At 36.5% G+C, this 18802-nt stretch overlaps 3 protein-coding genes across 3 annotated transcripts; 1 reads left to right on the top strand and 2 right to left on the bottom strand.

The window, feature by feature from the left end:
• Positions 1–305: 305 nt before the first annotated feature.
• LOC145618118 (uncharacterized) lies at positions 306–2975 on the bottom strand. The gene is made up of 3 exons (XM_081672907.1): positions 2527–2975; positions 2040–2417; positions 306–954 (listed from the first exon to the last, which is right to left on the bottom strand). Exons 1-3 carry the CDS (start codon positions 2933–2935, stop codon positions 593–595), a joined length of 1149 nt encoding a protein of 382 aa, XP_081529033.1. The 5' UTR covers positions 2936–2975; the 3' UTR covers positions 306–592.
• A 635-nt stretch (positions 2976–3610) lies between these two features.
• LOC145618584 (importin subunit alpha-like) lies at positions 3611–9087 on the bottom strand. The gene is made up of 11 exons (XM_081673359.1): positions 8725–9087; positions 8456–8552; positions 7905–7996; positions 7656–7787; positions 6696–6881; positions 6434–6597; positions 6275–6353; positions 5424–5552; positions 5183–5310; positions 4728–5099; positions 3611–4139 (listed from the first exon to the last, which is right to left on the bottom strand). Exons 1-10 carry the CDS (start codon positions 8935–8937, stop codon positions 4730–4732), a joined length of 1590 nt encoding a protein of 529 aa, XP_081529485.1. The 5' UTR covers positions 8938–9087; the 3' UTR covers positions 3611–4139; positions 4728–4729.
• A 3007-nt stretch (positions 9088–12094) lies between these two features.
• On the top strand, positions 12095–12685 carry LOC145616800 (uncharacterized). The gene has a single exon (XM_081671527.1). The coding sequence runs from the start codon at positions 12095–12097 to the stop codon at positions 12683–12685; it is 591 nt and encodes a 196-aa protein (XP_081527653.1).
• Positions 12686–18802: the final 6117 nt, after the last annotated feature.

Raw genomic sequence — 18802 nt, 5'->3', positions numbered from 1 at the left:
TACGGTTTGATTCCGAGCGGCTAATTCGGTCCAAATAATCGACAAAAGCACTGGCAAAATCAATCACCATTCGTTTGTCAATTATCTACAAGTTCACATGACTGAACTCTTCTTCAATTTCATGTCATATCATCAGTTCATCACATGTATTCAAAAAGTTGCTACTTTGAGCTTTGAAGATACACTAAAATATACTACAAGTAGGTGATAGAATTGATACTTAAGTAGGTAAGATCACATTAGTCAAACTAGTATATTATAAACATTTTTAACAAAACATGGCATGATTCTCAAGCATCATGCATGCATACATTTCTGTAAAGACGCAAAAAAATAAATAAAAACTTATACAAAGGAAGGTAATCTCTCGTGCAGATTGCCAAAAATATAGCAATGCACAATATGTGCTAAGCAAGGTTGTTCAAACAAACAAATACGAAGTACAAGTCTTCTGTAAGACGTAAGTACAAACATGTCAGCTCGGAGCTGTTATTTCATCCAAAAGGATGATTTGATTAGGTTATCACCCTACTAATTACGGAGTATATTATATAGATCAACACGAACAATCATCAAATCCGTCGAGTCCCTTCTAATTGAACTTTCGGTACTTTTGACTAGGACCAGAGAAGAGACGAGCAAGTAAAGCAAAGCAAGAACCAATCAAGCATAGGAACCATGAAACCACGTAGAGTGCTCTATCTTTGAAGTTCTTCTTAGGAAGATGGCTCATGTCAGACACGAGCAGTGCCCGGTAAACAGCCTCGGTTAGGGCGTATGCAGTGACCGGGTCACATTCTTCAGCTAGGACTCCACACTCAGTGAGGCAAACAATGTCATAAACTCCACTTGTTTCAGAAATTCCCAAAAATTGACATATTTTAACCCGGCCATCAATACGTTCCTCAGCTGTTAGTTTGTCACCGTGAGTGAGTACTAAAATTGGGTTCTGATCTACACAAACAAAAGCAAAATCAGTCATTAGTTCATATGAACAATTCATTTTCTTAATACAGAAACTTTAATGATCCTCAATTAAAGAATATTTTAACTTCCATGTAGTAGTGTATTCGTATTTTGCAATTCTTAGGAAGTTGCAATTCCTCCATTTCACAAATTTCATGTTGACCAAACAAGAGATCTAAGCCTATTCTAGGAATTCTTCTTGCTTATGTCAAACAAGCGCGACCAAACAAGCATTAAGAGTCTTTTTTTTTGAAATGATTGTTGTCATTTCCGATTTTGGATATTAAACAAAAATGGACACAGCCAAAGAGCAGAGAGTATTTATATTTAGCTATGTTCATTTTAAAACATGGGGTCGAAATCACATTATTGTATCATTTTCTTATTTCATGCATATTATTACACCAAGGGTCCATTAATTTTTTAAATCGTTTTCTTTCAAAATTCCACATTTTTCATTTTTCTCTCACATTCCAATTATTTCCTTCGTTTCTATAAAAAGTAAAGTGTAACCATCAATTTGAAATGAAGGAAACACTTACACAAGTTATTAAGACAAAAGAAATTCACACTTTATTGCAAGGGCTAATATAGATATGTTTATCATCAAAAGATACTATCAGAAAGATAAAAGTCCTTTAAACATTCAAGATCCGTAGAGATGTGAAGTAAACCTTTCATTATATATTGGGTATAATTTTACACTCTCTCATGTTCTATCCTCTATGTGAGAGGGCGTATACTATATATTGTATAAGATGGACACTTTGATATGGAGGGACAAACTTTTGCTAGTCATTTAAGAAGAGGTTTCTCCTAGGTTTCCTCGAGTTTTAATGATTATACAAATCGGCTACTCATTTAATAATATTATTATTATTTTTTTTTTTTTTACCAAATCTCATCAGAAACCAGCAGAACAAATAAAGAATTAAACATAATCAAGGGATTCTGAAATTCTTATGTCAGAAAAAACAGTAAGAAAAGCCACAAAATTGCACGATAATTTTGTCTAATTAAATAAAATTCATGAAATAAGTCAACAGATAAAAAAGATAAACAAAGAAACTTACTGCCTCTTTTCAAACCAGAGTGGCAAAACACTTCTTTTGTTGCCTCCAAATGTTTTGAGTCACCAGCCTGTAAACGATCATAAAGATCAGCCAAATTTGCAACCACAATTGCACAGTTGACTTGCCTCTTACTATACTTTCTTGATGTTGTTGTTGATCCAATGGTAATGTTTCGAGTCTCATCGCTTAACCTGCTGCAAGGCTGATTGTGCTTGACCCCTTCAGAGGTCCACTGGGACAGCTCGATGAGGCTCTCGTCTGCTCGATCACTGTAGTCAAACCCCCTTGAATCAAACACGCAGAACCCTGCTCTTACTGATCTTAAGACATTGTGTTCCTCCAAAAACATTGTTGTTGATTCAGAGTTTACTGAGCTTCCTGTGTTAAGACAGACCATAAAAAATGAAGCCTTGTAAACAAAATTTCATGAATGAAATGTTTGAAAACAGGATAAATGACAGCAATTGTATAACTTCTGAATTCTGACCTGATGTCTGAGCAAAGGGTATGATCCCAGCTCTTCCAAGCACACTGTACATAAGGTTGATCAAAGAACTCTTCCCACCTGCAGCAAAGCCAACCAAGAGAATGGTAACAGTTGACGGGATCTCCATGTCTTCCTTCTTAACCCCACCCATAGGAACCCACATATCCCCAGCCCGGTAAGCCACGAGCCTATGTCGAAGATCATCTAGACCCTCAGATGCTACCATTGCTAGCCTCTCCATTTCTCTCATCACCTTAAGCCTTGGAGTCAAACTCCCTACATCGGAGATGCTACTAACCTTCATGCTACTCATCTCTTCCGCTGTGGCACACGTTCGCCACCAGCAAAACTCAAACTCAGCTGATACGTCCTCCCCCTCTCCCTCATCACAAACTTGCTTGTCTCTCATATTCTATGCTTGACTGAATATAGCAAAATTTAAAAAAAGGAAGAGGCCTAGTTTGAGCATATAATAATAGAATGTCTTGCAATTATATAGGCAGAATTATAACCCAAGAATAAGAAAGAGACAAACTGTACTCCAAAAATCCATTTTCCTGGAAGCTACGCTAGTTGTCTTAAGTTGTGTTGTGGCTTTAACGCTCCATTATAAAAACTGAAACTTCAAACAAACTCAAAATTTTCAACAGAACTGAGTGAACATGTCTTACCAAAATGCCCTCAGATAGCTTGTCCCATTCGTACATGAACGGGGCACCGTTGTCTTTTCACGATATGACCGTTATAATAATATCACATTCAAGTTAATGACTACTTAGCGTTAGTTTTATATAATTAGTACTAGAGTATTTTATTAAGTTTAACAAACTTTACAATAATTAAAAATTATATCTAACCACATCAAGATATTCTTATCATAGATATTCAATGTAGTGACTGGTTCACCATAACTCTGGCACCTCAAAGAATTCAAGTATATCATAAAATATGTCATTATCAGACGACTTGTAAGATGAATTTTGAAAGCAATGCAGGGCACATCGAATCGATGTAAGCAAACATGTGGAAATAATTTTTAACAATATTGGTTTCTGTTATTTTTTAACAGGTATAGGAATAGAAGTATAAACAAAACCAATGCAAATAGAATTGGACTTTCATCAAAGAAAACTCAAAACTGAACAATTATATGACCGAACTTCATTCAACATCCGACTCCTTACAGACTCGACAATATCTCTGCCTTGTTAAGCATAAATAGAATAGGCCCTCAAGAAGAGGGCTTCCCATCTGATAAAGACCAAGTACATATTATGTGTGTATAGATGGAAACCCCTTGACCAAAAAATACATTTGCTCCATCCTTATTATGCAGCCTAAATATATATGACTCGAAAAAAACACGATTAATGTATATAGCTGCATGACTACCCCTGCTTGTGTTGAATTGACTTGACTAGGACACTGCAAAATATTAATTCCAAGAGGACTCGCTGACTCGTTGATGATGGGTGTGCTCCACAAATGTTGAAGTGCTTAGCGAGCACCTCAACCATAGGTGGCTGGACCGGACTGGACCGACAATCTGGATATACTCACAATATATCAATCCTCAAACTAGGGACCTCAATAGACTCCGCTGGCACATCATCCTGCAAGTTTTATACCAACAAATCAAAAACAGGACTAGGTAAACTGAAGATAGCTAGACTAATGTAACTCCATACTCTGGCCAAAGGTGTAAAAATATGTAGCAGATAATTCTGCACATATAGAAAAGCATAATATTCCAGAAACAAACTCGTTGAATACCTAGAGTTGGCTAGAGCCTAGTAGAAAATGTTTGATAAAACTAAGAGTGTCCAAGGACCAAGAACTGGAAAGTAATTTTACCCACCCAAAACAAAAACTACTTCCACTCAACAATTTTACATTACCAGCACACAGCACAACCAAAGTTCAAGTCCACATCTCTATTTTGGGGGGTATGAAATATCATATCCACCACATTGAGTGCCTAAAATTATTCAGCTAATTAAAATAACCAAACTAGATTTTGCATAGAAATATTTTTCGAACATGCTTTCAACATATCATTTAGTTTATCAAAAAATATAAAACATTGTATAGACACATTCAAACATGATTTTAGTAATGCATACATACCACTGAGAAGCAGAATGACATGGAATCAACATAGCAAGTGTTTTAGATTATTGAAGAAGAAATGCAGTTCATACCTCTAACCAAACTTGAATCCACCCTGAGGAACAGCAATATCATTCCCACCAAACTCGAACCCATTTTGAGCACCATCAGCAGAAGGCAACGCTTCATCTTCATCATCAATCCAATAGGTCTCAAGAATTTTGACTGCCTTCTCATAAATTTCATTGTTGTCATGACTCTGCAAGTTCTCTATCTTATCTAGACCTTCAGCATCCTCGATCATCTGAGCGTAAACATTCACACCTTCTGCACCCAGATTCTTCTCAGCTTCCCCAATCTTCAATATGTTCTCAAGACCTTCCAAGCAAACAGTGACAATTCTTGGATCAGGGCAAACTAAAAGATCGCACAGTGGCTTGACACATCCCTGGCTCACCAAAAACCTGCAACACATAAAAATCTGAGCTATACCATTCCAGCATATAGAAGAACAAGCAAAACTTTGACAAATCAGATAAAGTCATACTTTATTTGATCAGGGGAACCTCCTGAAGTAGCATTTGAAATAGCCCAAGCAGCTTCCTTCTTGATATCAAACTCGGCATTTTGGAGAAGATGGACAAGAGGACCAATAATGCCAGCTTCAATGACAAACTGCATCAAGGAAATGTAAGATCATCAACAAAAAATAAAAACAATTAAAAAAAATAAAATGTGACTCGAAAAAGTGAGAACTAGATGAATTGTGACAGAAGATCACCGCTTACCTGTATTTGCTCTTTAGTTCCTGCAGTGATGTTGGAAATGGTCCAGCAAGCTTCTTTTTTTATACTCTTCTTGTAACTTTGGTTCAGCAAGTTGAGAAGGCACGGAAGAGCCCGATGATCAATGATGCACTGCAGAAAAGTAAAAAGAGGTAAGAGAAATGAAGGCGGCAAGCAACCAAATACAGGAGGGGAAAAAATCATCATCAACGAGAACAAGGCTCTTACACTTCATCCAACTATCTATAATTCACAAAGCTGTGATTGCACAGAGATATAAGAATTAAACTTTCAAGCTGAGTAATATAAAAGCCTCAATATGATCTTAGGGGGGAAAAATCAGCATAGCTGAAACCCCATCAATAGAAAGCTATGGCTAATAAAACTCAAGCTAACTATAATGCTCTTCCTACAAATCATTATAGGTGGAGAGAAAGTTCATCCCAATTGGCCCAGATTCAACATATCAAGCATAATAAGTACAGAACTTGATTCTTAAACTGAGCTCAAACAATCAGACATACAAGGAAACTATAATCTCCAAAATGGAATCAGAAATCAAATGAATGAAATGAATGTCATGAAGTTATCAAATAAAACTAATCAGCTATGAAAGACTACTCCAAAAACCTATGGCTTCCAACTCCATTAAAGGCACCAACTAATTCAAAAAAGCACTACTATTCCTCTGTTCAGCCAAGACTGGATCTTTCTTTTCTCAGCTAGTGTAAAAAAAGTGAGCTATAAAATAACAATACATACACGCATACATAGGAAAATTTAGCTGGTAAAGCCTCGATAATAGATACACTCAAGTCAATAAATTCAGCACAAGTTTAAAATGCAGAACCAACCTGAGTCTGCATGTCATCACCAGTTACAATATTTCCGACAGTACGAAGTGCAGGAATCAGCACAGATGGAGAAGAATGACTGCAAGAGGAATGACATTATTAGACAAGGGGACTTAGAACTGTAATTTGAGTACATCAAGATACGAAAAGAGTACTCACAGTAAAAGCTCCACAAGCCTGGGGCAAACTCCAGCTTCAATTACAGCTTGGATCTTGTCGTTGGTACCATCAGATAGATATGAAAGTGCCCAACAGGCATCCGTTAGTATTTCATCATCATTTGAATGAATAAGCCTCTCAAGAGTGGGAAGAGCAGGTTTTGTCTGACCACGCAAATACACAAATGGACAAAATGTCAGCTACAAGAGAAACTTGGCATGCAAGCTTTCAGAGTATTATCTAGCAAACTAAAGAGGATAACCTGGTCAAATGATGGTTGAGGCTTGCCTCTGCAGAAGTTTGACAAGGTCCATGTAGCATTTCGCAACATAGACAGTTTGGCATGCTCGTTGAATTGAGCCATCAATGGTAATAGAGCACCATGGGCAAGGACCAAATCCCGACATTTTGGTGAATCACCAGCAATATTCCCCAAAGCCCAAACAGCCTAAAAAAAGAGCAGATTAGATACCATTGAAAGTGAAAAATATTGATTTGGCATTCACAGAAGATCAGAAAGAAAAGGAAAGAGTGTCAAAGAAAGAAAGTGCTTAATCCATCTGAAGATGAAACATTTTCATTTTCATGTTTGTCAACGCAACTTCTAACATTAAAAAATATTATCAACAAGTAAATAATATGTTTAAACATACATCAGGACGGGTTGGACAAAATTCCACTTGTCTATAATTTGCGTTAAAGTAAAATCATTTTTAAAAAAAAGAAAAAGAAAAAAGGAGAAAGTACAGTGTGCGATAAGTGAAAACATCAAAGTATTTCATCTAAAAAATGGATGAAGCATAAACAAGCCAAATTCCTCACTACGATTCGGCCCAGACACATTAAAACTTCTAAAGGCAGTAAAACAAAAGGCTGATCTTCTACAACATCTAACCTACATAATTATATTTAAATCCTTAGCAAACTACAACAAGCAAAAGACTTGTGCAGGGTTGACTTTCACCACCTTATTTTATACATCCATATTGTACAAACTTTATTTAATAATTGTATTAGAGGAGCATCAAAACATACAATTAAAAAATTGAATGGGATCCACATAGTTGCAACAAAACTATATTTGCTCGGGCCTTTCCGCCAAGGTTTTCCCTTCACCCTGGAGGCCCAATCCCCAAAAATAAATATAGTATACTACTTCATTATCCAATTTCAAATATGTACACAAGCATCTGTCAAGACTTTAAGCATTAATTATACAGACCTGTTCACGAACGTCATCACTTGGCGAACCAAGAAGCTTGACAAAAATTGGAACAGCGCCATGATCAATGACAACCTTAGTGTTCTCCGATGTGCCAGATGCAATGTTGGTAAGTGCCCAAGCAGCCTCAAACTGAAAAGGTACATTATGTTAGTGTAAGAAGGTGGCATTACACGCAATAATTTTGTTGTGAAAAACTATTGATTTTCATTCTTTTCCGATCCAATGAGTAAATTCACTTAAACAAACCTGAAGCTGAGGGTAATCATCTCTACCCAAAAATTCAACAAGACGGGGGACAACTCCTGATTGAACAACCTCTTCAATGGGTGGGTTACGCTCTGTGAAACAATCACGTAGAATCCCGTAAGAACGACTGACCTCAACTGACTCTTGTACTCAATAAATCATAAACGAAAAAACCAAGCAAAGAAACTTGATAAAAAAAAAAAAGCTACACCAGATAACATATAAACCTTAGAAACTATTATATCATACTTGTTTCAAATAAATTCATATACGAAGTACATTAATTCCTGTACAATTTTTACTACGAGTATGTGATTCCAAGAAACTGAATAGAGTGTGGCGTTTAACAACTATCTAAACCATCCAATGTGTTTGAATTAAGCAACCTACAATGAGACTTTGCCTAATTTAAGTGCGAAAAGCCGATGTCATTAATCAAATGAACTATACATTCACTACAAGATTAAACCACACACAAAAAATAATCAGATGATTCAATATAGTCACATACAATTCAACATACAGAAAAAATTAAATAACAGGAGATAAACCTATCGAAAGCAGCTTTCGGAAGTGAGTAGTGGCTTCAAGCTGAGCAGTCCCATCATCTGAACAAACACCAGCAACCATCTGTGGCAGACTTTCAATCTAAACACAAATCAAAAGAACACCAAATTAATCCCTAAAAAAATCCCCAAAAATTAACACTAATCAATCAATCAACTCAAAACCTAAATCACTAAACCCTAATTACACAATCAAATGAAAAACACATAAAAATCAATCAAAAAAAATAATCAAAAAAACAGTACGATTATACCTTCTTATCAAAAGGAGCAGCAGAAGAAGGCAATTGCTGAGAAGCAGCAGATTGAAACCCTTCACGACGCTTCTTCTGCAAATTCTCTTCTCGACGATTCTTACGAATCTCAACCATATTATCCTCTCTCCGACGGCGACCCTCCTCCGCGTCGACCGCCACCTTGTACCTGCTACGGCGGACTTCAGTCCTAGCATTTGGCCTCAACGACATCGTTTCTTCCTCGATCGAAAATCAACAATCAACAATCAATCAAACACCCAGAAAACCCTAACCCTAGGAGAGAGAAAATAACCGAAAATCGATCAAAGGGTTTTGGTTTTGAGAGGGTTGAGGAATTGGGGGAGAAAGAATGTTGAAATGAAGAAAGCAAAAGTAAGGGGTATTTATATATGGAGTATAGTAGAGTATAATAGCAGATGAAAATGAAAGAGGGTAGTATTGTGTAATTATTTTATATTAAGGGGGTTGGATTTGGTGGTTAATTACAGGGTGGTGCCACTCAAATTTGAAATTTGAAGATAGGTTGTAAAATTAAAAAATTAATTTGGAATTGTTTTTAGGAAGATTGATTTTGTTACCGTTGTGTTTGCGTCAGCCGTCAGATTGATTTTTTTTTTTTTTTTTTAAAAAAGGGTGGGTTTGAAAGGGATACTTTTGTGTTGGGGGTTTGGCTGGAATTAAGCTGGCCATGTACTTTGAGGATACTATACCAATTGTTTGGATTGGAATATGATTGATCTGTTTAGGAGTGTTATGTTTGGTGTGGGCTTATCTCGTACACGGAGTACGGAGTATATGGGGTAGTCTGTGCTACATGCTAATGATTTGAATGAAGAATATTTGTGGGATTGTATGTAATGTTATTTCTCATTTGTAAAATTTCACATGAATTAAAAAAATGAGAGGTGGGGATTGTGGGCATGAAACTTTTATTAATTTGGGTGAAAATAAATTAAATTATCTCGTTTTAATTAATTTTTAAATTGTTTCCATTACATTTGGTTATAATAGTAAAACTCAATATTGAAGACCCAACTTAAATGTACATCAAACCACCTAGGAGTACCTCACTCTATAGATTCATCGCTCTTTATTTCATTTAAGGAGGAGAAAACCAAGATACTACATCAGAAAATAGAGGAAATCTGTTAGAGAAAACTTGGAGAATTCAAAAGATAGAGAAAACCTCTCAAGAGAAATCTCTCAAAGCCTAGAAGATAAACAATAAGTATCCAACGTGTCGTTCTACTCTAGATTATCGTCCGTGGAAGAGATCAAGCCTCGATGGCCCTCAACACAGAGGAAAAAGAAGAACTTCAAATCATCAAGCACATAATAAATATCCTCTATTTCTAATACTAAGAAAATGCTCTCTAAGAAAAACCCTACAGAAGACCTTGCGAATAACCATGGAACCCTTCCCTCAATGGAGGAAAGAGATTGATCGCTTTAATAAGAAACCAAAAAGGAAAATCACGCAATGGATCTTTGGAGAAGATAATTCCCCTGATGAAGAGATGGTTGAAGCAGGCAATGGAGGGGTTGTTCTACCCTCAGAACAAGTTCAAGCACCAGTGCATAATAACCAACTCAACCAGCAAAATGGCGTACCCTCATTTCGAGACATGATTAGAGCAGGAAAAGGCTATTCATCCCAGCATCATTTTGTTGATCTAATGGGAGAAGAGGATGATGTAGAAATATCTGATGATGAAGAGGATATCCCTGATGAGATTTTGAATGATGTCAGATGTCCTGTTATTCATCTTACCAAGGAGGAAAAGAAACGTCTGAGGCAACCTTGGAGAACTTCATTGATCATCAAAATGTTCAGTGGGAAGATAGGCTATATGGGCTTAATAAGACGCCTAAAGAAGAAGTGGAATATTAAGGGTGAGCTTGCTCTCACTGACATTGGATGCAATTATTATATTGCAAGGTTTACGAGCAAGGCAGATTATGACTATGTGCTTACACAAGGTCCCTGGCTCCTGGATGACAATTACGTGACAATTAGGAAATGGGTGCCAAATTTTGTTCCTGATGATTCCCCGATCAAGGTTCTTACAACCTGGGTTCGTATCCCAAATCTCCCTGTTGAGTATTTTGATATCAATTTTTTAAATAAAATTGGTTCAAATATTGGCAAAGTTATTAAGGGTGGATAAGACCACGACTCAAGCAGAACGAGGTCAATTCACGAGGCTTAGTGTTGAAATTGATCTCTCTAAACCTTTATTGTCTAAATTCTGGCTTACAGGTAGAGTTTGGAGAGTTCAATATGAAGGCATTCTAATGGTCTGTTTCAAGTGTGGAAAATTAGGCCATGTTGCTGATGACTGTGAGCCTGAACAAGGAAATGGAATGCAACAGGAGATGGTTATGCATGATAATCTGTTGTACCAACATGAACTAAGACCTGAGGAGCAGGAAGACTTTAGCTCATGGATGTTAGTCAAGAAACCTGGCAAACAGAGAATTTCGAAAACTGATAAAAATGTAGGGGTGGTGAGGAACAATTTTGGTGGTGCTAAGGTGGCAGGGAATATTCTGGCTGCTCATAACAAATTGGGAGCTAATTTAGGAAAAGATAACTCCAGCGTGATTTTAGGAGAAAATAATGGTAAAGGATCAAGATTTAATATCTTAGAAAATCGGGATGATGAACTTATAGGAAATCAAGGGGAGATAAACAAGGAAATTGAAGATGTTGGTATGGAGACTCAAGATAAGGATGGGAACATATTTAACACAGTGAATTTGGGTGAAACATCTCAGCAAGATATTTCAACAGATTTGTTCCCATCTATATTCAATTTAAATGATAAGAGTGCAAGTTTTTTGAAATCAAAAAATATTCCCACAAAATCTTATCAAGAAAAAAGGAAATTATCTTTTCCTAATCGTAGCACTCCTCTAAAAGAGTCTTCAACCAATATTGATTCTTTTGTTGCCAAAAATATCGCTCCTTTGAGACAAGGCAAGGAAAATTCCTTATTTGCCGTAGAAGCCAACCTAAAAGCACCCACCCGAGCATCAGACGTGAACTCACAAGCAATAGAGAAGCCAATTCATGATGCCACTGACGATATAGATGCCCTCACTCATGTCTCGTCTACCTTACCCAATCACTCTGAATGTCCCACCAGAGAAGACCCTTTGTGTGGGTTTGCCGATGGATCAACCTTACCTAGTAGTGATGAACCCCCTGGTGCACGTGATGGAGGTTCATATGGAATCATTGCTACCACCGGTCTCGACTCCCCCGGACTTGGTGGTAACAGTGAGTCCACCAATTGAAATTCAACGCTTGCTGAGATTGCTTAGCCATGCTTATGTGTCCACTTTATCTTCAATACCTGTTTCCATGGAAGATAGACTCCCAAATTTAGCTTCTGATACTTTACCTATTACTTTCATGGTATGGAATGTGCAAGGAGCGGGTAACTCAAATTTTACGTCTGCCTTGAAAGAGGTCGTTCGTGTGAACCAACCCAATGTTCTTGCATTAGTTGAGACTCACATGGGAGGAGCTCAAGCTTTGAGAGTTGCAGCTGTGTTAAGCTATAATGGCCATGAACGAGTTGATGCCATGGGTTTTAGTGGGGGAATTTGGGTATACTGGAAGCCTAAATTTGTCACTGTTAGCCCGATCTTGAAGCACAATCAGCACATTACTATGGAGATTACCCGAGTTGGAGCATCACCTTGGTATTTTTCGGCTATTTATGCAAGCCCGGACCCTATGAAGAGGAAGGACTTGTGGGAAGAATTACAGAATTTTGCTACCATGCACAATAAACCTTGGCTTTTGGCAGGCGATTTTAATGACACACGTTTTCCTTCTGAGAGAAATAAGTCTTGCCATGAAACCAACCGTCGATCTGCTTTGTTTAATAACTGGGTCGAAGATATGGAATTACTTGAGGTGGAATTTGCTGGAGCAGCTCACACTTAGGCTCGGGGGAAAACTCAAGAAACAAGACAGAGCGCAAAATTAGACAAAGCATTATGTAATGATGCTTGGCTGTGCGTTTTGAGAGGGCTTCGATGAAACACTTACCAGCCATACAGTCTGATCATTGTCCCTTGTTTATTTCTCCAAATGGATTTGCGCCGTTACAAGCGATTCATAGACCATTTCGTTTCCAGGCTACGTGGATGACCCATGAAAAATTTTAAGGATTTTGTGGAACGTAATTGGGACTCGAATGGACAACTGATGACATCTCTATTCAAACTCTCATCTGACTTACAGATTTGGAACAGAGATGTTTTCGGGAACATCTTTAAACAGAAGATATTGCTTTTGGCTCGAATAGTAGGGGTTCAGAAAAAATTAGCAGCGTCTGTTGATAGAGGACTCATCAATTTGGAAGCAAAATTGAGATGAGACCTTGATGAAGTGCTTGAGAGGGAAGAAATTCTTTGGTACCAAAATTCAAGAATTAAATGGCTTAAACACGGGGATCGAAACACTAGTTTTTTCCATCTTAGTACAATTGTGAGGTGGTGGAAAAACAAAATTGTTGCCATCAAAGGTGATAATGAACACTGGTTGCAAGACAAGGATGAAATCAAAGCTCATATTGTGGGCTACTTTTCGAACCTATTTACAGAAGAAGGAGAACCAGATTCTTTTGATGTTCCAATTGATGTTTTTCCCGAGCTTTCTACAAGTGACTGGAGTGGTTTGGTGAGACCTTATGCCAAAATCGAGGTGGAGAAAGTTATCAAAGATATGGGGACTTTGAAAGTACCGGGTCCGGATAGGTTTCAAGCTTTGTTCTATCAAAAAAATTGGGACATTATTGCAGAGACGGTGTATTGAACGATCATGCCTATATTAGAGGGTAAAGGGCTGCCAGCTCATATTAATGACACCTTTATTGCTCTAATTCCAAAACTTGAGAAACCGGAACTTGCTTCACAATTCCGGCCTATTGGGTTATGCAACGTTGCATACAAGGTTATCACCAAGGTTATTGTGAATAAACTCAAGCCCGTCCTTCCACATTTGATTTCGAACACTCAAGCTAGCTTCGTTCCGGGTCGCCAAATTACGGATAACATTGTTATAGTCAAGAGGTGATTCACACTATGCGAAGAAAACAAGGTGCTAAAGGGTATATGGCTATTAAGATTGACTTTGAGAAGGCTTATGATAGACTACGTTGGTCTTTCATAAGGGACACTATGATGCAAATGAATCTCCCAATTTCTATGATTGAGCTTATAATGGAATGTGTGACCTCGGCCTCGTTGCAAGTCCTTTGGAATGGAGAACCGTCACAAAGTTTCAAGCCTAATCGTGGCATTCGCCAAGGTGATCCCCTCTGTCCTTATTTGTTTGTCATGTCTATGGAGCGTTTTTATCAAGTCATAGAGGAGGCAATTGTTCAAAACAGATGGAAGCCTATTCGAGCAAGTCGAGATGGGCCTTCTTTGTCTAATCTCCTTTTTGCAGATGATATTATCCTTTTTGCCGAAGCCACAGTAGAACAAGCAGAGGTAATTCACAGTTGCCTTGATCGATTTTGCAAAGCCTCGGGACAAAAAGTGAGCCTTCCTAAGTCTAGGGTGTACTTTTCGGCCAATGTAGGGAAAGATGAGCAAAGGTAGATTAGTGAAGCATTGCGCATGGATGTTACTCAGGACCTTGGAATGTACCTTGGTATGCCAACCTTGACAAGTAGAGTAACTAAGGACACCTTTAGCCATTTACGTGAAAAAATTGACCGTAGACTCGCGGGATGGAAGACCAAATACCTTCTTTGGCAGGGAGAATCACTTTGGCGAAGTCTGCTATTTCCACGATGGCTCTATACTCTATGCAAACTGCTAAAATCCCTCGCACAACTTGTGAAGCAATTGATAAGAAAACCAGAAAATTCATTTGGGGAGGCAATGAGGATAAAAAAGGAGTACACCTTCTTTCTTGGGAGATGCTTCAACGACCTAAAAGCCAAGGAGGAATTGGAATATATTCTGCTAAACAAGCAAATGCAGCATTTCTTACGAAGCTAGGATGGAGAATTTTAACGGAACCAAATGCACTTTGGTCAAGGGTCTTAAGGGCTACATATTGCAAGGGGAGATGCGATGTTGATATGTTTGAACCCAAGGCTGGAAGCTCGAATGTTTGGTGTGGAATTGCTGAAAATGCTAACATCTTGGGTAAGGGTACAAGAATTGCAGTTGGCAATGGTGCTAAAACGCTTTTTTGGGACCATTATGGTGCTCGGATGAACCCCTCAGTAATCTGGTTACACAGCCCATACTTGCTGAGCTTGCGGGTGCTACTGTTGCTGAATTTTGGGAAGAAGATGTTGGGTGGAGGTGGAACATATTTTCCCCCTTCCTCCCAACAGATTTGCTTAAGGTTATCCAAAGTCATGTACTTAGATTGGACCCGAATGTAGGTGACCTTGTCTATTGGAAGGATAATAGCCATGCCAAATTTACAATTAGATCTGTGCTTAGCATAATGAGGCACAAGGCTGATGTTGTAGATGATGTTTGCTGGGATACAGTTTGGAGGGCTCCAATGCAACTAAGGATTAGAGCTTTTCTTTGGCTTGCTCTACATGATCGTATTCTTGGGAATCTGAACCTATTTAAAAGACAACTCACTGATGATCCGAGGTGTTTTATTTGTGGCGAAAGTGAAGAAAATACTCTACATATTCTTCGAGACTGCCCTGCTGCTCGAAATATATGGCGTAAGATTGTACCTCAACACAACTTGTTGCAATTTTGTCAAGGTACCTTGAAGGATTGGCTTACAAAAAATCTGAAGCAATCTGATTTATCTGATGGTGAGTGCTGGGCTACGCATTTTGGTGTGGCTATTTGGTGGATATGGAGGTGGCGAAATTGTTTCGTTTTTAATAGAAGTGATGAATTCCCTGTTGATACTTGTGCCTTTTTGCGCATTAGATATGATGAAACTATCAGAGCTTTGTCTTCTGATTTGGAAGGGCAGCAACACAAGCATGGGCAGAGGGTTCAAACGAGGTGTTACTTGGCATGCTCTTGACCCTGGCTGGTATGTATTAAACTGTGATGGTGCGGCAAAAGGGTGTCCAGGCCCAGCAGGAGGTGGTGGTATAATCAGAGACCACGAGGGTCGATTTATTTCAGCCTTTGCTACAGCTCTTGGGCATTGCTCAGCGTTTAAAGCAGAGGTAATGGCACTTACTCGAGGGCTAGAACTAGCTAAAAATCTTCAAATTTCGAAACTGGAAGTGCAAATGGACAATTTAGCTTGCATTCAAGCTTTAAGGCAACAAGTGGTGCCAAGAGGTGAAAACATACAAGCTCTCCTCTACTGTCAGCGTATGCTTAATGACTCAAGATGGCAAATTAAAGTGGCACATGTGTATCGTGAAGGCAATAGAGCGGCGGATTGGTTGGCCAACCGCGGGGTCACTCTAGACTCTCAGTTGATCATTATTACTGTTGTTCCGTCGGAGTTGGGTCGTATTTTAGAGGAGGACTCTAGGGGTGTGGCTTTACCGCGCCTAGTCCCTCCGTAGAGTAGGTGCTTTGTTTTGGTTTGTTTTTTCTAGTTTTCTGTTTTGTCTAGTTTGTTTCTTTTTTCTCTTTCAGTTGGTTTGTAACCTCAGTTGAATAAAAAAAAAATTAAGCACATAATAAGTTTGTGCCGCTACGACGCTATATTAAATATCTTCGATAGATGTCAAACCTCATTGGCCCTTAATCAAGAATTCAAGTCAAAGGTTTACAACAACAATCTTTGATCGAGATCAAACTTCATCGATCGACCTTCAATCAAAACCTCAAGTCAAAGTTCTACATCAGATATCTTTGGTCGAGCTCAAGCCTCGACGACCCTCGATCAAGAATCAAGTTAACTCATGAAACAAGTCAAAGCTATAGTAGACAATTAGACATCAAATCAGAGGAGCAAATTAGAGATTGTACCAAAAAGATTATCAAATTAATAAAATTAACATTATGTTTCATTTATTTTAAATTTATATCTTGCAGATTTAAAAGTTCTGCTTACAAGCAGTGGCAGACCTTTATGAAGGCTCACAAGGGCTTGGCTGCCCCTAAAAGCTTTTTGGAAAAAAAATAATAAATTTAAGAATTGAATAATACTTGTGTAGCTTAAAGCCCAAAAAAGCTATTCAAGCTCACTATATTGTAATCTACAAAGCCTACAATAATTATAAAGATATAATAATATATAACACTGCAACGTACAGTACATGTATAAGGAACTCCGTAAGAACACTTTTAGGCCTTTTACTAATTTATCTGAGTAATCTGACAAAGTAATTTAGCCCCTCTCTCCTCTTACAAATTGCAACCGCCTACTCCTGTATCCATCAAAGACAACTAAAAAAAAAACAAATTACAAATGATGGTGATATCATATACTTCCTCTGTTTTTTTTATAGATGCAACACTTCCCTAAAATGGAAATATCACATTAGTTGTAACACACCGTAAAAGGAAGGTTTTTATGGTGAAAATTGTACTATCACCTTTAATTAAAACACATGGCCTACTTGATTATACTCCTAACAACCTTTTGACCCTATTTTAAGTGTATTATAACATGTGAGATCCACTTTTCTTAAATAGTGTATTAAAGTGTGTGTTGCAACTATAAAAAAACGGAGAAAGTATACATTATCGTTTAAATTTAGATACTTAATTAAACTCTTTTGTTATGTACAATTTGGTTACTTTTTCTTATTTAATTTTAACAATTGTATCTAAATTTATAAATCATATATTAGCGCGCCATACCAAAAAAAAAATACAGTTATTAATTGTGTCATTTAATAGTTGTGTTAAATATTCCTGGCCCTCGATAAAAAAAAACAAAACAAAAAAAAAAACAAAAAAAAAGTTCAAAATTTGTCACTATTTACAAGGACATAAAGTGTATGAAAATAAAGCAAATGTACGAAAAAAAAATTTGGATGCAGAGTGGCCGTGTGGGGACACAATGATAAGAATAACTTTTTGGAGCATCTAATAGGAAAACATGAATTACTATATTAGGAGAAGGAGGGAGTATTAAAAAACAACAACAATAATAATAATAATAACAACAATAATAATAATAACAATAACAATAATAATAACAATAATAATAATAACAATAACAAAATAATAACAATAACAAGAATAACAATAATAAAATAATAAGAATGACAATAACAATAATAAAATAATAAGAATGACAATAACAATAATAAAATAATACGAATAACAATAACAAGAATAACAATAATAAAATAATAACAATAATAACAATAACAATAACAACAAGAACAAGAACAACAACAACAACAACAACAATAATAATAATAATAATTATAATAATAATAATAATAATAAAATAATAACAATAACAAGAATAACAATAATAAAATAATAAGAATGACAATAACAATAATAAAATAATAAGAATGACAATAACAATAATAAAATAATACGAATAACAATAACAAGAATAACAATAATAAAATAATAATAACAATAATAACAATAACAATAAGAACAAGAACAAGAACAAGAATAATAATAATAATAATAATAATAATAATAATAATAATAAAATAATAACAATAACAAGAATAACAATAATAAAATAATAAGAATAACAATAACAAGAATAACAATAACAAAATAATAACAATAATAAAATAATAATAACAACAACAACAACAACAATAATAATAATAATATCAATAATAATAAGCATAACAATAACAATAACAATAACAATAACAATAACAATAACAATAATAACAATAACAAAATAATAATAACAACAATAACAACAACAATAACAATAATAATAATAATAATAATAATAATAATAATAATAATAATAATAATAATAATAAGATGATTCCATGGCTTCTTCCCAATTAGACTCTAACATAGGTTAGCTTTCATATCTAATCCAACCTCAATTAAGAAATGAGTAATAGGATTGATGATCTCAAAGGAAATCCAATTTGTAGAATAGGAGGAATTTTCAAGAGTTTTCACTAGACCTGTGCAATGAATCAGATTCGTATAATAA

Source organism: Chenopodium album, chromosome 26 (genome assembly GCF_948465745.1).
Source record: "Chenopodium album chromosome 26, dcCheAlbu1.1, whole genome shotgun sequence".
Taxonomy (NCBI): Eukaryota; Viridiplantae; Streptophyta; class Magnoliopsida; order Caryophyllales; family Amaranthaceae; genus Chenopodium; species Chenopodium album.
The sequence above is the reverse complement of the archived record's forward strand: the minus strand, read 5'-3'. Positions and strand labels throughout refer to the sequence as shown.